Source organism: Saxophila tyrrhenica (genome assembly GCF_035928015.1).
Source record: "Saxophila tyrrhenica strain CCFEE 5935 chromosome Unknown scaffold_2, whole genome shotgun sequence".
Classification (NCBI taxonomy): domain Eukaryota; kingdom Fungi; phylum Ascomycota; class Dothideomycetes; order Mycosphaerellales; family Extremaceae; genus Saxophila; species Saxophila tyrrhenica.
In genome coordinates, this window is record NW_027041734.1 from 285238 (window position 1) to 309417 (window position 24180).

Consider the following 24180-nt stretch of genomic DNA (forward strand, 5'->3'; position numbering starts at 1 on the left):
CCTAAGCGACTCTCACGGTGGAACAGGGATGCGCGTCAAGCCCGCGTCGTTGTTATCAGGTTCATCCACACACTCGTTGATGGCTTTGATTTTCTGCTTCACAGCCTCGTTCTCATCCAGGTCTTCGCTGACCGGACGTATTGCAATCCCTTGGTTGCTCCAATCGAACTTGATGTTTCTCGACAGCACCAGCGTTGCGAAAATGTGATAATTGTCTGCGATGTTGGAGGGATCACCGAATATCGCGTTCGCGAGAGTCTCTTGTCCGTAGCCCAGGGCGTTGCGAATGCCGTAGACCTCGCTGCTGATACCATTGGCAAGGTCTCCTGTGGCACTGTTAGTAGCTGCTGTTCTACTTGTTCTATGGGCGCCGGAACTCACTTCCAGGGACACCTATGAGTGCGTGCGCCAGCTGATAGATGCATCTATCAGTAGGTACTCGTGGACAGTGGGAATGAGATGGGTAAGACGGAGCTGAGATACCTCATGCATGAGTGTTCCGAATGCGCTGTTTTCGACCCCTTTTACACTTCCGTGAGTAAACGCCGTCTCGCATGTAAATGCACGATTCACCGCGTCCAGACTTGGTTGATCGAAAAATGGGTCACAGAGGACGACATGTGCCCCCGTCAGATGTGGTGCACCGTTCTGCCGGAAGAAGCTGTTGGCAATCTGAGTGAACGCACTAAGACTTTAAGTCAGAAGCAGGACCTGACAGTCTCATCCAATGATGGTGCTTACAGTCCCCCAGCCTGCGAAGAGCATCCTCCCGCCGAGCTGTGGTCCTGAAGGCTGTTGTCGATTCCATTCAGCCGCAGTGTCTCGAAAAGTTTGTCATCACAGTGGAAAATGACGTTTCTTCTTGTGGGATCAACCAGGGGTTCCAAGTCCAGCAAGCTTTGGTACCTAGCTGCGATGGGTGTTAGCATTGCAGTCCATTAAAAGGTGACAATGGGGAAGTCTGGCATACCCACGAGAAGCCCGGCATCCACATAATCTCTTCCGCCATTCCCATCACTCAAGGCCCACAGCGCGCTGTAGAGGTTGTCGACCTGCGGCATTTCCCCAACTGGCCGCCTGATGGCATCAATAGCTGCTCGCGCGGCGGTTTGTACTTCTCGGACAGTCTGTGTAATGAAGATGACCTGGCTGGCATCGCAGCCTCCAAACCCTGTTGTCGGGATGTCGTCACGATCGGGGAAGAAACGTTCCAATGTATCAACTACGAGCTCTTCGGTCAATATTGCAATTCCTCCTCCGATTTGAGCGTGCGCTATGCGGCCAACGAGCGAGGTTGCGATGAAGAAGGGAGCGATGAGACGCATGATTGGGAAGAGGAGATGAATGATGCATCTTCACGGCGTTGTAGCAATGGTCGATATATATGGGTGTTGCTGCTGGTTCAACGTTAGTGCTGAGAACTATTTCCGACTGGGTTTGTGCTTACACACCTCATTTTACGACCGAGCCACCTCCGCCCTTAGGTGTTTGTGGTCTACAATGTATACTGGTCACCCAGGTTGACGTTAGCGCCCATGACCAGTGTACAGATTTGGTAAAAATCGGCAGATACCTGTGGGACAAACAACCTCCTTCAATTCCACTCCAAACAAAATGCGGTCGATCTTTCTTTTTTGATACCTCACTCATCGTAGGGGTACATATGACTGAGATTCGAGACTGGTACCAACGGTAATACTGGTCGTGCTTTGGTCTGTGCCACGACGCCGTGCCTGGTCATAAGAGAATTCGATGGCCGTCAACGTTCAGGGTATTCTATATAGAGTCAGTCGACACTCATTTTCACATATCCGAAGCCGATTGTTACGATGTCTCGTCTTGCATACCTTCTCTTCTACTCCAATCTCTTGCTCGCCTGCAGCGCCCGTCCAGAGAGGCATGGCCATCAAGAGTTCTCCAAATACTCGGAACAACTCTCAAACCGCAAAGAACTCCTCAGATCTCTTGGGAAGGTTGAATCGGTGGTCGAGTTCAAGTACGGCGCTTTCGACTCGAACAACATCCATGCGAGAGCACCCCAGACATCGGACGATGACTCGCAAACGTCTTCCAGTTCCTTAGGCGTGGTCGTCGTTGGCACTGGCGTCACAACGATCTATGAGCCTCTCTCGACTTCTGGCTCCGGGAGCGGTAATGCCACTAAGATTGTGGTCGTAGGCGGAACCACTCTTACTGGAACCACTCTTACTTCTGACCCTGGCTCAGAGACCGTCAGCACTGCTACTGCCGACACCACTTTGACCGCTGGCAATGCCACACTTACCTCTGGCGATGATTCGCAGACCACAACCTCCACCACAGGCCGTACAACTGGCGGCATCACCGCTACAACCCGCAGCAACCAAGAGACCGCCGGCACTGCAGCCCCAAGCCCGTCTGTGACCACAATCAGCATCAGCGGCGGCAGCGAAACCACCCTGACCATCACGCCACCGCCTATCACAGGAACATCGACACTCGCACCTTCCGACGTGCAGTCCAGCGTGTCCAGTGCTTCCAGCGTGGTCGCAGCTTTCATCGGCGGCACAGGTGCAGTCGGTGGGGTGATTGCTGCTCTCGGAATAGCGCTGGGAGGTGAGTCTCGACTCCGACTTGTTTGATGAGTTCCGCTGACGATATGTAGCTGCAGAAGGGCTCGGAGCCGCCGGTGCAGGCCTCATTGGGCCGCTCAGCGCTGCCCTCACTGATGCCGGTGCGGGTGCGTTGGGGGCGCTGGGAACCGATGTTGCCGCTGCTGGAGGTTTGTTGTCCCTCTTCGTCGGTTGAACGTCGAATAATGCTGATGTTTGTGACAGGCGCCGCAGCTGCTTTGACCTCCGGGGGCGGTGGTGACGGGGATGGCGATGGCGATGGCGATGGAGATGACGGTGACGACGACGACGACGACGACGACGAAGAGACGTCCACCAAGCAGACCACAACCCAAAAGTCTACCGAGACTTCCACAGGCTCGACCTCCACGTCTTCACAGTCTTCATCTTCATCATCTTCAGCCCCGGCATCCGAAGGATATATCGAACTCGTTACGGCCTACTACGACCCCATTGGCGATCAAGTGCCGTTAACATTGACCCCAACCTTCACGCTTACTTACCCAGCAGACACTACTTCCACGACCAGCACCGGCACTGAAACCACTGACACCACTGGCACCCCGACCTCCACCGCTAAGACGTCCACCCCTACGACCTCAACGGCCTCGGAAACCTCTACATCCTCCGCCAGCACCAGCACTCCAACCTCCACCTCCACCCCTTCAACTCCTACTACCGATTCCACTTCCACTCCAACAACCAGCTCTCTGACCTCCAGTCTCCCTCCGATCACGCACCTGGGCCACGGTCCAACCACACTCCCCCATTTCACTCTGACCACCACCAGTCAGATCACCACCCTGAAGCCCATTAGTCCAGTGTTCCCGCTCCCGGAGAGCTCCAGCTTCATCTACAGCTACAGCTATTCTTCCGCACCGGGCGGGATCTTTGCGCCGTTCTGATGGATGTTTAGCGGAGGGTCGGAAGAAGAAGGTTCTGTATGGTTTATGGAGGACAGGACCGAGGTAGGGGGAGAATGGGGGTCGCGAAATGTTGCGGAAGGGAGTCGGTTGGCGGGCGGATTTGATGCCACATGAGACTGTACTATACCTAGACCTCCTGCGCATCCATAGCACTCTTGAGCAAACCTCCCAGCGCGTTCAAACCCTCCCGCTCGCCCTCAGCCGTAACAATCCTCTTTGGGATCTCCCATTCCACTTCCACCCGCCTCTTCATCTCCTTCCCCAACTCCGCCTCCACCAACGTCGCATATCCGTGATCCAAGAAATCCTCCAACGCATAATCCCGCTTCGTGAACTGCTCGCCGAGAATCTTCGCCAGCGTTGCGACGTTCGGGTGCCAGTGGTCCTGCAGCGTGTGGAGCTCCCATAGCGAAGAGTCGATGGCGTTTGTAGTCATGGGGTCGGGGTCGGACATGGAGAAAGGGTCGTCCATGCCGGACTCCATGTAGTCGGGGTTGGTGCTGTAGATGGCGTGGGCGGGATGGTAAGGGCGGTGGAGCATGAAAGTGCAGGAGGGGTGGCGTTTGAGCATGTTGTAGACCCACGGGACGACCCAAACGATGGCGCCGGGTGGTGCTTGAAGGCTTAGACGGGAAAGACGCTTGATGAAGCTCGCAACCATTGCGGCGGGTAAGTGGCTGGAGCTCATGAACTGGTCGAGGAGGCGGAAGAAGCGGCTGCGGTGTCTGCTGTACATGACTTCTTCGTCTAGGAGGCTGTAGAGTTTCGTGTAGAATTCTGGGTAGTCGAGGTTGCGTTCGGTCATGAGTTTGAAGATTCCGCTGAGGGCTAGAAGAGAGAGCGATCCGCCTTCGTTGAAAGAGTCTGTGAGAAAGTCCGCGAGCACTTCCATCCGATTGGGGAACCACGGCAGAATTTGAGGCGTGATGATGTTGAGAATGGTCTTGCGGTTGCTGGCGGTCAGTGGCGAGCGGAAAACGGAGAGCCAGCATTCTTGCGCGACCTTGCGGTGGTTGGAGAGGGAGAGCAGCTGATGCGATTCTGGCTGCGGTGGCTGTCCATACCAATCCTCCAGCTGTTCTTGAGAATCGAGCACTCCTTCAATCTTGGACAGTAAATCCACAGCATTATCTGCATTCGTCTGTGTCCGGTTGGCGTCCATGGCGAAAAATTGCTTGATAGCCAGCATCGTAAAGAAGCGCACATCGTCGTGCTCTTCCACATACTTTTCCACAAATTCGACTCTTGCAGCCTCTGCATCGGTAGCCTCCAGCAGCGCTTTGACGAGCATATAGAACGTCGATCGATCCGTCCGCCAGGCCTGTTCTGACCGCCTCGATTCCTGCGATGTCTCTTCCTTCACCACCCTCATCAGAAGGGTAAGCGCTGTGCTTTCCCTTGATGCATCTGGGCTACCAATCCATCCTGTCAAAGACTCAACATAGTCTCGCTGCCGCTGCTTCAACCACTGCACCACCTGGACATCTGCCTCCGTATCCTCCTTCCGCCTAACGAGCTGTTCTCGAGCGATCAATCGGCAGAGCACTCGGCAAAGCGCAACAGCAGCGAGTGTTGCTGATTTGGGTTTCTTCTCGACATTGCTCAGGATCGATTGGAGCTCGACGATGTTGTTGTAGTGCTCGCGCGATTCCAGAATCTGCTCCTCCAGCAGTAAAACGTCTGCTTGAGTGCTGTCGCTGTGTACTATCGTCTTGGGCGCCTTTCGAGGTTTGGTACCGTTCGCTCTGCTAGTACTTCCATCGGTCCTCTTTCTCTTCGCCGCACCGTTCGGCGGTGCAATCACTCCAGGCATACTGCTTGTTCGTGAAGAAAACATGCTTTCGAGAAGTTCTTGAGTGACATATTTTCTCGGCGGATCCTCGGCCCATAACCCTAACGCTAATCCAGAGGGAGAGCCAGCTTCTCGAGCTCGAAGCCGAACAAACCTCAACAGACACCTCCAACCCGCTCTACATACTCTCAAACATGGCGTCGCGCCTCGCAAGAAGCGCCATTGGTACGTATAAGCCTCTTACACCAGCCAAACCTTCCATTGACCGCCTCACTAACCCCCCACAGGCGCCGCCCGCGCTCGCCCAACCCTCCCTATCCGCACCACCGCACCGGCCATCAGCGCCTTCACAACCACCACCCCACGCCTGCAAACCCCCGAGAAGAAGCCCGAGGAGACCGCCAACTCGATCCTTAACGCCCTCCCAGGCAACAGCATCGCAAGCAAGACCGCCATCCTCTCCGCCGGCGCCGGTGTCTCGATCGCGGCCATCAGCAACGAGCTCTACGTCGTCAATGAGGAGACCATCGTCGCGCTGTCCTTGCTGACGATCTACTGGGCCGTGTACAATTATGCTGGCCCGATGTATCGCGAGTGGGCGCAGGGGCAGAGCGAGAAGATGAAGAATATTCTCAACGCTGCGCGGGATGATCATACGAATGCTGTCAAGGCAAGGATTGATAGTGTTAAGGATTTGGGGGGCGTGATTGATATTACGAAGGATCTCTTTGCTGTGTCGAAGGTGCGCTGGATCACCAATCTGGGGCCTCTGCAGCATGCTAATAAATGGCTACAGGAGACCGCGCAGTTGGAAGCTCAGGCGTACGAGCTCGAGCAAAAGACCGCTTTGGCTGCTGAGGCGAAGACTGTGCTCGACTCGTGGGTCCGATACGAGGGCCAGGTCAAGGCTCGCCAGCAGAGGGAGCTTGCAGAGAGTGTCATTGCCAAGATCGAGAAGGAGCTCGACAACCCCAAGGTGCTTGACCAGATCCTCAAGCAGAGTGTGGCGGATGTTGAGAGTAGGTCATTCGCAATGAGGACGAGATGTGTTCGTGCTAACAATGCTGCCAGGAATTGTGTCTCAGAAGCAGTAGAGCGAGCGTCACGTGACGACGGAAGGTCTGGCGGAAGAAATACATGTGTAAATAGAAGCCAAACACTTTCATATGTTGAAACCGCTGATTACGCAGTCAACTTTCTGTCCAGGTGTCGTGTACCTATGCTGTCGTGCATTTGGCGTGAGATGTACGTTTGATTAGGCTTTCACCCCTCCGCTTTCGGTGCTGCATCTCAATTCCATCTCTGCACGCCATTGGAATTTGAATATGCCCTCGATGTCGCAGCCGCAGATCAGTATAATTGGTGCAGGAGTCTCTGGGCTGGTGCTCGGCCGATGTCTCTTACATCGCGGCATACCCGCTGTCCTCTACGATAAAGACGCTCCTCGCTCTGGGTCCGCCCGACATGGATATGGCATCACACTGCATCGAGAAACGTACAAACCATTGCTGAAGTACATTGGACTGGATGAGACTGCCTTCAGAAGACGAGTCGCCGTTGATTCCGCAGTCAATGGCATTGGCCGCATAAGCAACCACGGCCGCGACAGTGATGCATCCTCCTTCCGCGCCAACAGAGCAAAACTCGAGAATCTCCTCAGCGAGGGTCTCGATATAAGATGGGATCACGGACTATCCTCACTCACATCCGAGAACAGTACGAACAGCTTAACGTTCTCCAACGGGCAGCAAGTGCAATCATCTCTTGTCGTCGGTGTCGACGGAGTACACTCTTCAGTCCGCAAATCCATCTCCCCAAACACAGACTTCACGGTCCTACCATTCGCCGTCTACAACGGCAAACGCCGCCTCTCCCGCTCAGCCTTCGGCCAAGACTATGCTCCGTATATGGACAGCACCAACCTCGTCGAGCACAGACAAGGCCAAACCCTCTTACAGATCTCAACCAACGACATGACCGCCAACGAAGTGAGCATAAGCTACATCTACTCCCGTCCCTCCCACGCCCAGCCCGATGCCCTCTTCACCCCCGACCGCCCCAAAACAGCCGCTACAGACATCCCCTCCGCCCTCTTTGACGAAATCGCCACGCTCAAAGACCTACCACCTCCATTTAGGGACGTCTTCAACCCCGCCACAATGCGCAAGGATCGTCTACTAAACTGGCTCATGCGCTCCCTGCTCGTCCCAGCCTCGGATCTCGAGAACGCGGCGGAACGAGGTATTGTGTTGATAGGTGATGCGATGCACGCTACGCCGATCCTCGGAGGCGAGGGGGCGAATTGGGCCATTGAGGATGGGATTGCGCTGGCAGAGTGGATTGTTGAGAAGGGTGGTGAGGGTTTTGGAGGGTTTTTGGAGGGGAGGTATGGACGGTGGAAGGAGGCTATTGGCCAGGGGGAGAGGGAGTTGGAGGGGATGCATGGGGTGGGGAGGGCGAGTTTGTGATTTCATGCGATCTGGTTGTAATGGACGGCCTGCGACGGACATCCATTGATGTCGGTCTTTGCTCGGACGATGGTATGCTTGGCAAGACCGCTTTCGACCCCGCAGAGCGTACAGCTTGCACTTCTCGGACGAAGAACTGATTCTGATCGATTGTGCAGCTCCACCATCCACGCATGCCACGCTCGTGCACGTTCGAGACGTTGTCAACGATCGGGACAATCCAAGATCTGAAACTCGCCAATCGGTGGTAGTCCGATTGATGATGACGTGCTCCATAACACTTCCCTTGCACTTTTTGTGTACTTTCCATCCTCATGATGCTCAAATGATCCGCTCTTCACGCAACGACGCAGGTACATTGCAACGACGTGTCCAGCAAGGTAGGTGCTACGTACATCTTTCTGTTCGCATAGATGTTCCTTCTTTCTCCTACATTACGACTTACCTCGTGCAAAACAACAACCATTTTCAAACAGTTCAATCGAATCAACAGGATCTACACCATGTCTGGAGTAGTGAAGCAAGCACAAACGACCATCTCGCAGAACCTGGGAGGTCTTGGGCAGAAGATTGCGCCTGATGGTGCGAAGTTCAGCCTCGACGATGTGCCGGACCAGTCTGGCAAGGTCGCGGTCATTACTGGAGGCAGTGAGGGCATAGGATACGGCGCGACGTGGACACTGCTGTCGAAGAACATTTCGAAGGTCTTCATCCTGAGCGTCAACGAGGACACAGTCAAGTCCTGCAAGCAGACGATTCAGGAAGACATGGATGAGGACATGGTCAACCGCACCGTCTGGATCCGATGCGATCTGTCCGACTGGAAGCGAGTCACCGAAGCCGCCAGCGAGATCAGAAAACAAACCGACCGCATCGACATCCTCATCAACAACAGCGCACGAGGCATCATGACATACCAGCTCACCGACATGGGCATCGACCGCCACATGGCCGTAAACCACTTCGGTCACGTCATCCTCACCTCCCACCTCTTGCCCCTCCTCAAGCAAACCGCCAGCCAAGGCCACAAAGTCCGCATCTCGAACCAAGCATCCAACGCGCACGAGATGGCGCCCAAAGACACCGCATTCGCTTCCGTCGACGAGCTCAACCAAGACCTCGGCCCCATGCCGCAGTACGGTCGCGCCAAACTCGCCAACATCCTCTACTCCCGCTACCTCGCGCGCCACCTCACCTCCTCCCACCCCAACATCCTGATCAACGCCACCCACCCCGGCGTCGTCGAGACGAAAATGAGCAAGCAAGACATCCACGAACCCTATCCTAAAGCCGGGTACGCGATGTCCGAGGGCTTGGCACCGTTCAAGAAAGATCAGTTTGAGGGCTGCGTGTCGACGATGTACGCGGCGACGTCGACGGAGAAGAGTGGCGAGTATGTGTGTCCGCCGGCGGACGCGGAGACGGGGAGTCCGTTGGCGCAGGACGAGGGGTTGCAGGAGCAGTTGATGAAGTTGACGCGGGAGGTGGTGACGGAGAAGACGAGGTCGGAGAGTGTGGAGAAGGGGTGCCCTATGACGGACTACTAGATGAACCTGCCTTTGCGGTGGCCATCGAAGCGTTGCATGTGCTTGATATCAAGAACAGCATCCGGTCGGCATTAGAAAGGCTGCCTGATTACAGCAGCCGATGTGTTGATAGCCTGTACGCTCTTAATAGAGTCTTCATCATGCAACCACTTCCGCTTGGCCATGTTCGAGCTCCCGTCTTACCTCGCCGTTGTGTATAAGCATTGAATGAGGCTCTCTTCCGCCCGGTATGCGCCATCTTGGAAATGTTCTTGGAGAGGGGTCCGCAGCCGAATAGTTCGGGCATCTCGTGCATCCAACTGGTGGATCTTGACAAGCTCGACTCCACCTCTGAGATCGGCAGTCAATCGAGGCAATGCTGTCTTTTAACCATCAATAAATAATCAATTGTCAGCGTTCAAGATCCGTTCTGGGGTACATACAATGTCTACATATCGACTGCATATATGAGTATGTCCGTATACGCCACTTCTCGTACTCGATAACACATCTGCAAGTCCAATTACCAACCACCCGAGTTCCACCATGGCCTCCCTATCCGGGAGTACAGCAACATCCCTCCCCAACGGCCATCCACCACCCCCTCCCCCAGGCTCAGAAGACCACATAATCGAAACCGACTACCTCATCGCCGGCGCAGGTCCCGCAGGTGCCTCTCTCGCCTGCTTCCTCGCCCAACACAACCTCACCGGCATCGTCGTCGTCAAAGCTTCCGGCACCTCCAAGGAACCCCGCGCCCACATCACCAACCCCGCCGCCCTGGAATGTCTCCGCGACATTGGACTGGAAGATGCTGCGCTCCGCAACGCCACGCCGGGGGACTGCATGCAGCATACGCGCTGGTGCCGGTCGATGGCGGGCGAGGAGTGGGCAAGGGTGCATTCGTGGGGGAATCAACCGCATCGGAAGGGTGAGTATGAGGCGATGAGTCCGTGTCGGCATGTGGATCTGCCGCAGACGCTGTTTGAGCCGCCTTTGGTCAAGTTTGCCACCGATCGGGGGTGGAAGGTTAGGTTTGATTCGACTTTTGTGCGGTTTGAACGGGATGGGAAGTTTGGGAGGATCACGTCGACGATTCAGGACACGCTTACGGGGCGGGAGTATAAGATCCGGTCGAAGTATCTGTTTGGCTGTGATGGAGCGCAGAGTCCAGTGATGAAGCAACTGGACATTCCGTTGAAGAAGGAACCGGGGCAGGGGCTGGCGATTAATGTACTGGTCGAGACGGATCTGAGCAAGCATATCAAGTACCGGACTGGCAACTTGCATTGGGTCTTCACCCCAGACATCGAGTACGAACCCTGGGCCTGGGGCGCTCTCACGCGTATGGTGAAGGCCTGGAACGAATGGATGTTCATCATGATGCCGCAACCCGGCTTCTCCGACCTCAGAGTCCGGCCCTCCAACGAACAATACCTCAAGCGCATCCGCGAGATGATCGGCGACGACAGCGTCCCCGTCAAAATCCTAGACGTGGCGAAATGGTACATCAACGAGATCGTCGCCGAGAAATACAGCGACGGCAACATCTTCTGTCTAGGCGACGCAGTGCACCGCCACCCACCCTTCAACGGTCTCGGCTCCAACACCTGCGTGCAAGACGCTTATAATTTGGCCTGGAAAATTGCCTACGTAGAGCGCGGCCTCGCGGACTCCAGTCTCCTCGACTCCTTCAGCGCTGAGCGCCAACCCATCGGCGAAGGCGTGATCCGCCGCGCGAACCAAGGCCTGCGCGACCACGTCCCCGTCTTCGAAGCCCTAGGCGTCTTACCAGAAGACATCGAAGAGCGGAAACGCCAACACGGCGAGCTCTCCGAACCAACAGAAGCCGGACGTAAACGGCGGAAGCAGCTGCTCGAAGCTGTCAAGTACACTGAACATGAATTCGGGGGCGTAGGACAGGAGATGAACCAATGGTACTCCTCTTCCGCCATCTACACCGCCGACGAGAAAGCCCCACGCCCCGCCCCGCCGGAAGATCCAGTGCTCGAGTACCAGATAACGACGTACCCCGGCTCCCGCTGCCCACACGCATGGCTCAACACGCGGATACCGGTCGAGCCGATCAGTACGATCGATCTAGCCGGCCACAAAGCGTTCTGCCTCCTCACCGGACCTGGAGGGGAGAAGTGGAAGCAAGCGGCGTATGAAGCGAGTCGGTATCTAGGGGTGGAGATGAATGCGTATAGTATCGGGTGGAAACAGGATTGGGAGGACGTTTATGGGGATTGGGCGAGGCGGAGGGAGGTGGAGGAGGATGGATGTGTGTTGTTGAGGCCGGATCGAACGGTTGCTTGGCGGAGTTGGGGGATGAGGGAGGATGCTAATGCTGCTTTACTAAGGGTCTTGAGGGCGGTGCTTGGGAGGGGAAAGTGATGACTTGGAAGTGATGACTTGTACATATCTTCATCTTTCTAAACCGCCGGAGGCGCATGCATAAAACCATTGAAAGCATCATCCAACACATCCAACCCAACGTCCTTCCCCAAATCAAGCATTATACTCCTTCTTCCGACCTGCCCCGGCACATCCTCCACCACCTCCATCTTTCCCTGCGGCCCCAACACCTTAGCCTTCCCACTCCCCTCCCACGGAGACTCTCTATGAAGAAAAGCAACCACATCCTTCGCAAACCGCACCGCCGTCCCCTTCTGCTCCTCACCCAAGTACTCGTTGAAATTCTGCAGCAAAAACGCCAGATCCAGAATATGGCTCGCATGACCCTTCCACTGCCCTTCCCACGGATTCGGCTCGTTGAAGCGGTACATATAAGTTTTCATATGCTTCGCCAAATTTTGCGAAAGGGAGAGCGTGGGGACGTAGAAGTTCAGATCATTCGCTACCTCCAAAACCTTGATGAAGGCTTCGTCGTCGTCGAGGTCGGGGTGGAGGTCGTATGCGGAGAGGAGTCGGTCGGATAAGCCCGGATGCGATGAGAGGCTTGAGGTGAGGGATGAGCAGAAGGCGGATGCTATGCCCTTTTTGCGGTGCACGAGGCGGAGGAACTGGATGTTGCCGTCGAATTGGCAGTCGCCGAGGAGAGCAGCTTCGCACCATTCATGGCCTGGGATGGGGGTTTTGTCGTTCTCTATGCTTGCGAAGTTGAATTCGGTGGGACAGATGTCGTCGTCGAGGACGGGGACGCATTTAGCGCCGGCTTGCATCATTTTCCCCGTGAGTTCCTGGCCGTCCATTTCTAGGAGGTGCTTGACCGCGGTGTCTCCTGCGAGACCGAGGGATTTGATGGTGCTGGCGAAGTTCTCGTCTGCTTCGGCGGCAGGGATGGGCGGCATGAGGAGCATGGTCCCGCCCACGGCTATCGTGCGTTTGAAGAGCGGTTCCTTGGAGAAGAGATGGTAGTTGACGGACAGACCTCCGGCGCTCTGGCCCATGAGCGTGATGTTTGATACATCGCCGCCGAAGCCTGGAAGATGCTTGTGCAGCCACAGTAGTGCTGTTCTCTGGTCCCGGAGGCCGTTGTTGGGCTTGTAGCCGGCCGCACGCATGTCGGAGGAGGTGAGGAATCCTGGTGCTCCGAGGCGGTAGCTTGACATCTTTGGTCAACACTATACGTCTTGGTTCATGTGAAGGGGTACGTACTTCAGACTAACAGCAACACACGGCTTTCCCTCTTGCAAACTCAGTTGCACGAACCGCGCCATATCATACTGCGGATACATCCCAGAACCGACGTTCAGACCGCCGCCGTGAATGAAGACAAACACCGGCAGATTGGCATTCTCGTCGACCGAGCCGTTTGACCCGGCGGGAATGGTAACGTTCAGGCATAGACCCTCAGTATCTGATTGCGTAAAAGCTGAGCGGTCGTAGTCGAGGGATTGCTGGATCAGGCCGAACTCTGGGTCGGCATTGGGGGCTATTGAGAGGACTTGGGGTCTGCACATAGGAAGTCAGCAGATATGCTTTACTATAGAGGGTGGCAGGGCGGACCCGAGCTTTGTGCCGTCAACATTCTGACTAGAACTGTACTCCTTCAAGACTGGTGGCGAGAAGCGGTCTTTTAGTGTCGCGTATTGTACACCTAAGACTTGGACGACTCCGTCTTTGGCTGTGCTGGCCGTGACATTGCCGATGGCCGGGTGCGAGATTGTCGTTGTGTTCGCCATGATGGGCAGAATGCTGGCGTCCTCGGAATGCTGGGCAAGTCAAACAAAGTGCAATGTAGAAGGGAAGCAAGAGACTCGGAGCTAGAGCGCAATGAGAGGGCTGACTGTATCATTACCTCCTACCTTGGCCATCTACAGGCTGCAAGTCAACTGCCGACGGACCTCCGCATTGGTGCCGGCCATGAGTGTGGGGAGCGAGTGTTTGGCCAGGCATAGGAAGTACTGCTCCCCTGCTTGCGTATGTGAGATTTTATGTACTTAGCATAGTATACGAAATGTGCTGTCGTGAGAGTCATGTTGCGCCAGATGGAAGGTCAAAGCCTCCAAAGTTGAGGTGAAGTCGAAGCCAAGCCTATGACACGAACCGACCACCGTCCCGCCTGTCCAGTCGCGAACGTACCGCTTCCTTACCTATGTTCTACATAAACGGTTCGCTGCTGATGGAGTGGTCACGTTCCGTTCAGTGTCGAGTTCGCGATAGTATACATTGTATATACAAAGGTCGCCCAGCGCTACCCTGTATCCTCAGGTAGTCCAGTAGGCCCGCCTCCGCCACGCCACTTAGCTCGACCCTCTCATCCCCACGGAAGTATGTCTGTCGCACGCAGGAGTCGTGGCTCCAGACAATTCCCGCTCTTTGTGGCCATTTCTGCCATATCACCCTCCTGCGATCATTGCGGGTTCCGCTGAGCAACATCTGTCAAGTACTTTTCCAGGTCGAACTTCGGGTCGTCGGGATCGGATATCACTGTTTTCACACACCAATTAGCATCCATTCGGCTTGGTCTCCCAGCGCGCTCTGTAGCTGGCTCTACGGTGCCGTCTTTTGCGCGGGTCTGCGCTTTGCTTATGCCACCATGTTGCAGTCGTCGTGGGATATCTTACCTCCTTGCTTTGGAGGGTTCTTCTTGTCCGCGTACGCTTTCCTCGCATCCTCAATCATCTTCGTCTTCTGGTCCCATTCGTGCTGCGCGGCCGCTTTGCGGTCGGATGATCGGATGGAGGATTGGTGTGAGAAGCCGTAGAAGACACCGAATGCCAGCGCGCCCCAGCGGAGGACCTGGAAAAACACGATATTAGCATAAGTGTCTCTTGAGAACATGTACCGCGCGCCAATGGCCTCTCGCAGGTTCGTTGGCCGGCGCTGAAAGGGATGCGTGAACCTACATTCACCCCCGTGGTGGCCATCACTCGGTCTTGCGTTCGCGGATCAGGTAGTATAAAATTTGTGGCTTCTTGAAGTCGGCGGCGCTGTGGTCCTGGACAGGAGTATCTCACAAGCACTTTTGCTAGCAGTCGGAGCTTTCTTCAATGGACGTGGTTGGGAGCTCTCTCTTCCTCTCGGAAGAAGCCGGCGATTTCCCTCCGGCAGACACGTGACCGCGAGCCAACCACGCGTTGGAGATCCGACTTCAAGCTTGAATGAGACAACACCACCGAAAGGGTCTACGTGATATTGCAGAAGATGTCGTCGGTACAGGCGCTGAAGGATGAACTCCTGGCAAAGAAGGCGCGTCTGGCAGAGTTGAAGCGCCAGAACGAGCTCAAGAGGAAGGAGGTCAGCAATCGGCAGAGCATCAGCGATCCAGCACAACTCGCCCAAGCGTCACCTCTTCGTGGCCGGAGTACAAACCTTGGAGGCGATGATCTAGACGACTTGGTAGCTCGTCTGGTAGATCGACCGAGCTCCACAGCCCCAGGCACGCCCAAGTCAGGCAAGAGAAGCAGCGGCGCGGACGAAACACAATCTCGGGCAGGGGCAGAGAGCACACCACAGCCCGCGCGGACGTACCAGGATGCCAGCACCGATACGCAGACTCTGAGCTTCGCGGAGTCGACTACGGTCTACGAGATCCCGGTGGAGACGAAGCCCGAGTACATTAGCTACAGCAAAGGCGTGCAGACTGAGCCACGGCGATCGCCCTCGCCCGGTGAAATTGGAGAGCAGCATGGTGCAGAGCTTGACGGGACGGAGAGGCGGAGAAGGCGTAATCTGAGCCAGCGGGAGGTGGAATTGGAAGAGGAGCAGATCCGGCAAAAGTTAAGAGCGGAAGTGGAAGAGGAGCTGCGGGCATTGCAGCTGCACGAGCATACAGCAGACGACAAGCAACGGTTTCCTGTGCGCGCTCTCGCTCCTGAAGAGCTGAATGCGGTCACGAACAGCAACGACTTTCTGGATTTCGTGGACAGGAGCAGTAAGGTCATCGAGCGGGCATTGGATGAAGAATATGACTTGCTGGCCGACTACGCCTTGCAATCACGTGCACTGGACGATGATGCTGACGACTATGCTGGGCATCGAAGAGGCAGGCGAATCAAAGAGGTGGCTTCGTTCGATCTGGCAGACAGTATGGGTCGGAAGCGAATGCTGTCTTCCATTGACTTCAGTCCAAAGTTTCCTGAGCTACTTTGTACAGCGTACACGAAATCGCAGCAGTCACCGCACTCGCCTCCTGGCTTACTGAACGTCTGGAACATGCATCTCAAGGGTCGGCCAGAGTACAGTCTCCACGCCACCTCTGACCTGTTATCCTGCCTCTTCCACCCTTACCATCCATCATTAATTCTTGGCGGCACATACTCCGGCCAGCTCTGTCTTTGGGATACGCGGACTCGCCATCAACGTACCGGCGAGCCAGTCCAGAAGACACCACTCACTGGAGGTCGCACCGGGCATGCCCACCCCATCTACTCACTAGCTGTGGTCGGCACCCAGAACGCCAGCTCTGTCATTTCAGTATCGACCGATGGCGTCGTCTGCGCCTGGTCGCCGGACATGCTGACCCAGCCGCAAGAATACCTCGAACTGAAGTCTCCAAATCCCAGCGCCTACAAGACCGACGATGTAGCACCGACGTGTATCTCTTTCCCGGCCAGCGACCCTACCTACTTCCTCGCTGGTACCGAGCAAGGCGCCATCATGCCTGTCCACCGCTACGACCGCGCTGGCGCCAAGGCAGGCGTGGATGCGCGTTGTCAGTACCGCTCTCATGAAGCGCCTGTTATGGGTGTCGACTTCCATCCAGCGCGCGGTAAAATCGACTTAGGCGACATGTTCTTGAGTTGCGGCCTCGACTGGAGTGTGAAGGTCTGGCGGGCACAGCCACCTTCATCCACTTCCGCAGCCACGATATTCGGCCAGTCCGAAGCCGTAACTCCCCTCTTATCAATCCCGCGAGAAGACGCAGTCTACGACGCCCGCTGGTCGCCAACCAAACCTAGTATCTTCGGCTGCGTAGACGGCGCCGGCAAGCTGGATATCTACGACATCAACGCTTCATCCGAGATACCAGTCGCCAGCGCTCGACCCAGCCATCAGGAGAAGGATTTGTATGCACTGCGTAGTCTGAACAAGATGGCTTGGGAGAAGAATCAAGGAAGGAATGTAGCTGTTGGGGGTCTCGATGGTGTGGCCACAGTGTTCGAGGTTGGGCCTGAGTTGGGTGGAGTGGAGAGTAAGGGTGATGCGTGGGTGGGAGTGAGGAAGTGGGTTGCGCGACAAGGGAAAATGACTACTGCCGGGACCGTATGACGGATGCATCGACTCAGCTTCTTGCTGCACCGATGGACGTTGCGCTGCGTACCAGCGCATGCAAACTTCATGCTCACGGACGAACGTTGCTTGCATCGTCACAAAGCTCTCAGGCGCCGACGTTAATACAGGATAAGACCAGCCACCGGCAAAAGGTTGGTGTGCCGCTGGGCTCAGCTGGTCATGCATGCTTGTCCCAGTCGTGCTGGTCAAAGACTGCGACAGTTTAACGCGAGAGTTGTACAATCCGAAAGAGAGGATCGGTAACTCTGGTCCTGCAAGACTCAAGCACTTTTGAGGGCGCTCTTAAGCACGCCCAGTAGTCAGCGCTACCGTGCCAAGCCTAAGATTCCGACCTCACGCATGGTCGAACGTCCTATATTCAGCGTCTTTTGGCAGCACCAAGATGGTCTCGGCCGTTGTCCAGCAGCCACGACCGAGATTGTATGTAACAAAGAGAAGCTAAGCCTCCATGCTCGAGATCACCGGTGGTGTAAAGTCTGGTTAATCCCACTATAAGCCATCTCCCTTCAACAACACCACAGCTACTATCTCCACCAAAGCAGCAGCGCATATTTTCCTTGTTTCCTCTGTATTCTCTTGTTTCTTACGTCACTCATTGCATCGTCAAATCAGCAGACTCTCCACCAGCTCCGTCCATCACCTTCCACACCCACAATGAAATTCGCAGCATCTGCCGCTTGCATCGCGATCGTCGCTTCCTACGCCTCAACAAACCCACTCGCGCGACGCAATCCGGCCGCGTCCTCCACGTTGGCCCCATCGCCACCTCTACACCCGGCCCGATATCCTTGCTTACCCGGGACGACATCAAGAACGCACTCAAGCCCCGTCCTCTCATCTCTGCTCCAACAACCAAGCGCGATCGCTAACCGGGAAACAAACGAACATGTAGCAGCCCTCTCAATCCCACCAACGACGAGCTCAAATTGGACGCCGCCACCGCTCGAACTTCGAACTGGACGAACTGATCCATAAGAAGACCCTCGACCAGCTGATCTGTAGCACCGACGGCAGCGGCTGCGCGGCCATCGTATGCGACGCGAATGGCTGCTCCGACGCGATGAGGAATGCTGACGACGTACATCCAACCCCCCCGTATTTCCCCGAACAGATTTAGCTCCCGCTAACACTCCCCCTCTAGGCACTGGGAACACAAGGAACATTCCAAAGCGTCGTCGACCTGCTCCAAGACGTGGCCAACAACGGCGTCTTCGCCATAGCCGACGTGCAAAAGATCAACGGAGGCCATGATGACGTGGTCCGCATATTGGGCATTGGAATTGAATCACAATGGAAGGTTGTGCACCTTCCAAGTGCAGCTTTATCACGGCTGTGAACCAGTGACTTACAGCGAGCACGCATTGCTCCCCACTCTCTTCGTTCCCGAACTTGCGGCAGTCTAAATCACAAGATCTTAGCCACGCCATCGGTCAGCTCTTAGCGCAAGCACGTTCGCGGCATCACTTGAACCAACTAAGCTACCAGACCTTAGGACTCGAGATGAGTTGTGGCGAAGGAAGACGGTCTTTCGAGAGAGAGTATTCTATTCGCACCTGCGTAAAATAATTGCTTCTTCACAGCTTGTTAAAAGCCTCGACACACGCCTCAGCAGTCGCATGCGCTGAAGCTGGATTCGCGCCAGTGACAATTGTACCGTCGGTCTGAGTGAATGAGTCCCAAGGACCGGGTGGGCTGACGTCTGCACAACATATTAGCATCCCTCTCTGCACCATGAACAATTGAAGATCAAGTACATTTAGCGCCCGCATCAGCAGCAGCAGCCTCAATGGTCGGCTTTTTCCAGCTCTTGATCGTATCCAGCACGCCCTCTTCCTCCTCGCCCTTTGTCGTGAAGCCGGTTACGGTTCTACCGTTGATGATAGATTTGCCGGTCTTGGGGTTGATGATGCCTGGGAAGATGGCTCCGCCGTGGCAACTGCAAGGGTCAGCAACCAAAGCGCCGATGATAACGACAACGGCTCTTACACTGCAGAGACGATGCTCCCATCCGTAAACATCGTCGAAGCAATGTTCTGAAGACCCTTGGCATCCGGGTAGTCGATCAAGGATGCGTGGCCGGCTGAGGCGAAGAAGATGCCGTACTGAACAGACGCACATCAGCCCTTCGTCTTACCCATAGCATGGACGAACATACTTCATGAGCCTCAATATCCCCAGGCTTCAGATGAGCATCCAGCTTCTTGCGAAAGTCGCTCGATGGATCCTCCCAGACTTTCCGGTCCTCTTCTGGAAGCCAGTCTTTCTGCTGCGATAGCCAGTCTGCTTGGTAGGTACCGGTCTCAGAAGCGAGGTCGACTTCGAATCCGGCCTTGCGGAAGACGTTGAAGGGATGAAGGGCCTCCGTTACGAACATTCCTGTTTCCTTGCCATCCGGATATAGCGGAGCGTGTGCTGAGGTGACCGCGATGAGAGCTTTGCGTGGAGGGGCCATTGTGTCTGCGATCGGAGAGCCCGGAGGAATTAGTAGAACAACTGAAGTAGTATACACTTCGACTGTAGGTGAATGTTCAGGCTTTTGCTTTTGAGTCTTTGACGGGGACGTCTCCGCTTTGAGCTCTGCAACATGACGCAGCGTCAAAACTGTATCGGGAGCTCTCAGATCGAAAATCCAAGACTTACCCGTACACGATGTTGTCGCTTCCGTGGAACACAGTCATTCATAGCCATGCCTTTGGCGAGAAGTCTTTCGTAGTGCAGGGGTGTTAGTTAGGCAGGAAAGAAATCTCACGCAATTGGTTCTTCGAGAAAATGACCAGTGATGGCTGCAAGCTTGCCAAAATACTCCACGGTCAAGGAACAGCCAGCGGAGCAAAAGGTGTCGACAACTTTTGTCCAGGCATGCGTACTTTACCATTCCACTGCTGTTTCGGATCGGTTTCCGCTGCCACGCCAGATGTGAGAGCTTCGAAGTTCGACTGCTACCTGTCCTCAGAACTTGTAGGTGTGATCCAGGCCATGGTATGGGCCGCTTATGTGTCAGTGCTCTAGCTTTATCAACGCTCTGGAGGAAATAGCATTAGCACACCACGCATTGCTTACCGGGCGCAAGCTGAAGCAGCCACTTTTGCGCAATGGCACATTCTGGTGAAACATCTGTACACTGTATATCTTTCTTCCATACCAACCCGTCTAGTCACCCGCAGGTGTCGCCGAGTTTACCGCAGGTGCCTTGGCATTCGACCCAGCCAGTGTTGTAAATGGCTGCTCCTTGGGCACCTTGTTCTCCCTGACCTGCTGCATCTTCCTCTCTTGCGCCTCGTAGTTGTCCTTCTGGAACTTCGCAATCGCTTCGTCAATGTTCGCGCCCCCGTGGCCGGCTGAGACGTTCCAGGGCGAGCCCATGTTGAGTTGTCTGCGAACATGACCATGTTAGCTTCTCCATCCACACCTTTAGTTTGCATTCCTCCGCCATGCCCCAATCTCGTATGGAGGGGAGTAGACATACTCAGGAAACCTCAACTCAACATGCCGATGCGGCCCCCTCACGCTCTCGTTCAGAAACAACACCTTATCTGCCGCCGCCTGCTCAAGCGCCTGCACGTGCAGATCATTCCGCTGCGCCCACTTCACTGCGTAGCTGTTATAAGTGTCTCGGATCCAGCGGGTGAAGACCGCGTCGTCGCCCTGTGTGAGCTTGAAGATGGCGAAGGAGGCTGGGAAGGCGGCGAGAGTGACGTAGAAGCCGGGCTGTATGTTTCTGTTAGTCGATCGGCCGGCTATGGGGAGGTGAGGGGAGGTCGTACACCCAGGTTCTCGTTCTTAGTGGTGCCGCCGAAGGTGTCGCCGCCCGAGGCGTGACGGCGGGATTGTTGTTGTGGGCGCGGTCGTATGGTTCGCGCTGAGCGCGCTGTGGCTCTTTGAAAGGACTGCATGGTGGTTGTGAGAGCCAATGGCCACGAACGAGAGTTGGAAGTTGGGTGTGGTTGCTTGGAGATGAGGTCGGATGTGTGGCCCGTGCACGAAGCGCGACCTCACTTCACTTCAACGAGCCAAATAGCAGATACATTCGAAGAAGATGTGAAAAGTGACATTGATTTCCTAGACTGCTCTCGTTGTATGCTATCGCCACAAAACTTCGTGTTTCTTAAGCAGCCATACCAGTATCAGCAGCCCAGCAGGGCTACAACGCTGCCAATAACTCAGATCCCGCAGCCAGTGACCCAAACGACCGCGATGCAATGCAAACGCAGTCTGAGATAGAAGTATCTTCATGGTCAGAAGCCACATGTGCGAGGTCGTGAAGCACCGCCTTAGACAGAGTCCTCTTCACCCTCAGCGTCGGCCTCTGAGTCCTCCTTCTTGACCTTCTTGGTAGGCGACTCCTCATCGTCAGCCTCAGCTTTCGCCTTACGGCCTGTCGTGGAGGTTAGCGGCCGTTTCAAAGGATGAGTGTAATGAACGACTTACCACGCTTCGCCGGCGTCTTCTTCTTCTCGCCCCCAGCTGCGGAGTCCTTGCTCGGCGTAGCGGTAGCGAAGTCTCCGAAGTCTCCAGCCTTGATCTGATCACCCAGCTCCTTCGCGCGCTTCTTGATGGGCCGGAACGTATGCTCCCAGGCAGAGGCGGACTTCGAGTTCTTGATCTTATTCATGATTTGGTAATGCTTCGCACCAGGGGCGCTGCTGCCGTCGGAAGCCATTGCGGCGAGGAGTGCTGCCATGTCCTCGGTTGAGAAGGACTTGTTTTCGCCTTTGGCGCCTTCGGCAGCTTTGGGAGGCATTTTGCTGAGTGGGGTGTTGGTGTGTTGAGCTGAAGGTGGGAAGGTCAGTGAGGTTGCGGAGAATGCAAAGGTGCGGAACAAGGCATGGCGGACACTTACTTGTTTTTGCAAAGGACTGGTTGTGTCAGAGATAGAAGTTGTGTTGCTGATAGAGGAACCTTTGTGGTGCTTTGGTGTGTAGAAAGGTTGGAGTAAGAAAGAGAAAACCTGTAGGCGGCGGACGCAGGTTTTATGCTCAGAGAGGCTCAGAACGGCGCTAAGCGAAGGCCACGAGACTTACCTGCATGTCTCTTGCGCAAGGTGAGGCGTTAAGTGAGATTCCTGGCGGAGAACAAGTGCGTTTTTGTGTGAGCTTTGCAGCAAATATCTCACGCCTTCTCCGAAGCAAGCCTTCACTTCAGCAACCTGCAAGCTCACTAGCGCGCTCGCCACATGGTCCGCCGTTAATTTCCCGCCCAGTGTGGGCTCCTGCGGCAATTGGCATGCGTTTGGCAGGTACGACTGTGCTCGTGATGCCTTCTATATTATACAAGTTCGTTGTTCGGGTAGCCCTTCCAGATTGGGGATGTCCATCGATTTTGGTGTTAGTCATGTTCGAATCGGATAGACCCCTCAGTCTGCAGACAGCTCTTGCTTGAACAGCCCAGCGCTGCCCAAATACTTGATGACCTGCAACGCCAGGCGATCAGCTTCCGCCTGCTCCTGCTCGACAAGCCGCTGAAAGATCGTCATCTTTTCCGGCCGCAGGCCCGGTGACGATGGCTTCTTCTCCTTTCTCTTCTCCTGCTGGGCAGCACGTTCCGGTCGCTGCACGTGCCTATACGCACAAGTATCACCATCTCGGCAGTAGCCACTTGCTGCGAAGTATCTGCATATGGGCGCTTCGTGGGCCGGGGTCGTTGCAATAGGAGCTTTTGAGGTCACTTCCTCTGGCGCGTCATCGTCGGAATCTGCCTCTGGATCCTCAGATGTGCTCGAGCTGACACCTGAAGACAAGTCGGCGGAGCTGTGATTGGCAGCTTCGTGGCTTTCATCCGCTCCAGGGATGGCATTCTCAGCTTCAGCAATGCTCTGTTCAGCTTCCCCATCCAGCACCTCTGCAGTCTCCGACGTCTGTTCCTCTGCCGCGCTAATGCCAGGTTCTCTGGCAGATGCAGCCTGCTGAAGACCCTCAATGCGAGCCCTTGCCAAACGATTGGTCTCTTCGCTCTCGGCGACCTTTCTCCGCAACGCCGCTAATTGCTCTGCACGATCATTCTTCCGCCGCTCAGCAGAATCTTTAGCTTCACTGGTTTCGGACCCAGCATTGGCTTGCTGCGGGGCGGGTGCGAGACCAGTGACCGACATAGCTTCGCTGTCGTGCTTCGGGCGACGGGCAGTGTTGTCTGGCTCCTTCCTGGAACCATCATTGCCGGGCGCCGAGTCATGACTGAGATGCTTCGCTTTAGACTTCGAGCTTCCGCGCTGCGATGACCGCTGCAATACTTCGGCACCTGCCAGCAATCTTCTCCTCTCCACCCCGATTCGCCTCCTGTCTTCTTCCTTTGCAGACATCCGATCGGTAGTCGGCCAGTTCTTCTGCCTCTCCTTCCTCCATGCTTCAAGGTCGGCTTGCGATGTTAGTGACATGACCACGCCGTTGTGCTCGAATGTCAGCTTGTCGCCCAGTTCCGCGTACAGGGCTTCCTCGTCTACATCCTTCTCCTCCTCACTGTCTGATTCCTCGTAGACGACGTCGTCAGCAGCTGGGACAAGGCCGAGGCCTCGTACCGCTGGCCTTGACGTTACACCAGCTGTAGCACGTCCATCTGCAGCATGGGCAGGCCTCGGGGGCAAGATCGGGCCACCAAAGCTGGGCACCGCCGGCGCGGGCTTCGGGCCTGGTACCTTCACCCTTTCATCTGCGGGTCCTCTTAACGCGTCCAGTTTTCTTTTGTGACCTGCTGCACTTCGTGATGGCGAGCCTGCGTGCGCTCCATTGGGGCCGTAGTTGCCTCCAGCTCTGGTGTTCCCATTGCCGACACCTGAGCCTCGTCCAGGGAAGCCAGAGCTGCTGCTCTGATCATATTGCTGGGAGCGAGGGTAGCCGTTTGCCTGAGATGGGTTCTGATACTGGTTGCCTCTCCAGTCTCTGCCGTTGGGTTGATCCAAAGAGCCATTAGAATAGCTGTTCCCACGGCCACCGCTGTGGCCTCTCCCACGTTGGTTGAATTCACCTCGAGAACCACCTCGGCCCCTGCCACCGCCACGGTCCGGTCCTCCGTACTGTTGTTGTGGTTGAGATGGCTTCGGAGGCGGCGGCGGAGGCGGAGGAAAGGTGAATCCACTACTCATCTTGTCACACAAACGCTGCTGTCCAGGCTCTCGCGAAACAACATGAGTCTCCTGACGTCACAGAAGTAGTATCCTCA

At 55.6% G+C, this 24180-nt stretch overlaps 14 protein-coding genes across 14 annotated transcripts; 6 read left to right on the forward strand and 8 right to left on the reverse strand.

Annotated features, from left to right (window-relative positions):
* Positions 1–12: 12 nt before the first annotated feature.
* On the reverse strand, positions 13–1325 carry LTR77_001155 (uncharacterized protein; the record flags this gene model as incomplete). Its single annotated transcript, XM_064798417.1, has 5 exons — positions 13–326; positions 382–412; positions 484–685; positions 742–910; positions 971–1325. 5 exons carry the CDS (start codon positions 1323–1325, stop codon positions 13–15), a joined length of 1071 nt encoding a protein of 356 aa, XP_064662744.1.
* A 504-nt stretch (positions 1326–1829) lies between these two features.
* Positions 1830–3517, forward strand: LTR77_001156 (uncharacterized protein; the record flags this gene model as incomplete). The annotated part of the gene is made up of 3 exons (XM_064798418.1): positions 1830–2595; positions 2651–2761; positions 2817–3517. The coding sequence occupies 3 exons, from the start codon at positions 1830–1832 to the stop codon at positions 3515–3517; spliced, it is 1578 nt and encodes a 525-aa protein (XP_064662745.1).
* A 148-nt stretch (positions 3518–3665) lies between these two features.
* On the reverse strand, positions 3666–5351 carry NOC4 (Maturation and nuclear export of 40S ribosomal subunits interacting protein; the record flags this gene model as incomplete). The annotated part of the gene is made up of 1 exon (XM_064798419.1): positions 3666–5351. The coding sequence occupies one exon, from the start codon at positions 5349–5351 to the stop codon at positions 3666–3668; it is 1686 nt and encodes a 561-aa protein (XP_064662746.1).
* Positions 5352–5524: 173 nt separating this feature from the next.
* ATP4 (atp4 subunit B of the stator stalk of mitochondrial F1F0 ATP synthase) lies at positions 5525–6424 on the forward strand (the record flags this gene model as incomplete). The annotated part of the gene is made up of 4 exons (XM_064798420.1): positions 5525–5555; positions 5618–6072; positions 6127–6349; positions 6402–6424. The coding sequence occupies 4 exons, from the start codon at positions 5525–5527 to the stop codon at positions 6422–6424; spliced, it is 732 nt and encodes a 243-aa protein (XP_064662747.1).
* Positions 6425–6655: 231 nt separating this feature from the next.
* On the forward strand, positions 6656–7798 carry LTR77_001159 (uncharacterized protein; the record flags this gene model as incomplete). Its single annotated transcript, XM_064798421.1, has 1 exon — positions 6656–7798. The coding sequence occupies one exon, from the start codon at positions 6656–6658 to the stop codon at positions 7796–7798; it is 1143 nt and encodes a 380-aa protein (XP_064662748.1).
* Positions 7799–8301: 503 nt separating this feature from the next.
* On the forward strand, positions 8302–9345 carry LTR77_001160 (uncharacterized protein; the record flags this gene model as incomplete). Its single annotated transcript, XM_064798422.1, has 1 exon — positions 8302–9345. The coding sequence occupies one exon, from the start codon at positions 8302–8304 to the stop codon at positions 9343–9345; it is 1044 nt and encodes a 347-aa protein (XP_064662749.1).
* Positions 9346–9870: 525 nt separating this feature from the next.
* Positions 9871–11721, forward strand: LTR77_001161 (uncharacterized protein; the record flags this gene model as incomplete). The annotated part of the gene is made up of 1 exon (XM_064798423.1): positions 9871–11721. The coding sequence occupies one exon, from the start codon at positions 9871–9873 to the stop codon at positions 11719–11721; it is 1851 nt and encodes a 616-aa protein (XP_064662750.1).
* Positions 11722–11759: 38 nt separating this feature from the next.
* On the reverse strand, positions 11760–13472 carry LTR77_001162 (uncharacterized protein; the record flags this gene model as incomplete). Its single annotated transcript, XM_064798424.1, has 3 exons — positions 11760–12891; positions 12946–13242; positions 13297–13472. The coding sequence occupies 3 exons, from the start codon at positions 13470–13472 to the stop codon at positions 11760–11762; spliced, it is 1605 nt and encodes a 534-aa protein (XP_064662751.1).
* A 671-nt stretch (positions 13473–14143) lies between these two features.
* TIM11 (F1F0 ATP synthase subunit e, mitochondrial) lies at positions 14144–14660 on the reverse strand (the record flags this gene model as incomplete). Its single annotated transcript, XM_064798425.1, has 3 exons — positions 14144–14220; positions 14358–14532; positions 14640–14660. 3 exons carry the CDS (start codon positions 14658–14660, stop codon positions 14144–14146), a joined length of 273 nt encoding a protein of 90 aa, XP_064662752.1.
* A 277-nt stretch (positions 14661–14937) lies between these two features.
* On the forward strand, positions 14938–17004 carry LTR77_001164 (uncharacterized protein; the record flags this gene model as incomplete). The annotated part of the gene is made up of 1 exon (XM_064798426.1): positions 14938–17004. The coding sequence occupies one exon, from the start codon at positions 14938–14940 to the stop codon at positions 17002–17004; it is 2067 nt and encodes a 688-aa protein (XP_064662753.1).
* Positions 17005–18602: 1598 nt separating this feature from the next.
* HSP31 (plasma membrane heat shock protein) lies at positions 18603–19480 on the reverse strand (the record flags this gene model as incomplete). The annotated part of the gene is made up of 4 exons (XM_064798427.1): positions 18603–18727; positions 18783–18964; positions 19015–19130; positions 19184–19480. 4 exons carry the CDS (start codon positions 19478–19480, stop codon positions 18603–18605), a joined length of 720 nt encoding a protein of 239 aa, XP_064662754.1.
* A 698-nt stretch (positions 19481–20178) lies between these two features.
* LTR77_001166 (uncharacterized protein) lies at positions 20179–20921 on the reverse strand (the record flags this gene model as incomplete). Its single annotated transcript, XM_064798428.1, has 3 exons — positions 20179–20401; positions 20495–20736; positions 20793–20921. 3 exons carry the CDS (start codon positions 20919–20921, stop codon positions 20179–20181), a joined length of 594 nt encoding a protein of 197 aa, XP_064662755.1.
* A 378-nt stretch (positions 20922–21299) lies between these two features.
* LTR77_001167 (uncharacterized protein) lies at positions 21300–21769 on the reverse strand (the record flags this gene model as incomplete). Its single annotated transcript, XM_064798429.1, has 2 exons — positions 21300–21403; positions 21457–21769. The coding sequence occupies 2 exons, from the start codon at positions 21767–21769 to the stop codon at positions 21300–21302; spliced, it is 417 nt and encodes a 138-aa protein (XP_064662756.1).
* A 612-nt stretch (positions 21770–22381) lies between these two features.
* LTR77_001168 (uncharacterized protein) lies at positions 22382–24103 on the reverse strand (the record flags this gene model as incomplete). Its single annotated transcript, XM_064798430.1, has 1 exon — positions 22382–24103. One exon carries the CDS (start codon positions 24101–24103, stop codon positions 22382–22384), a length of 1722 nt encoding a protein of 573 aa, XP_064662757.1.
* Between the last annotated feature and the right edge of the window lie 77 nt (positions 24104–24180).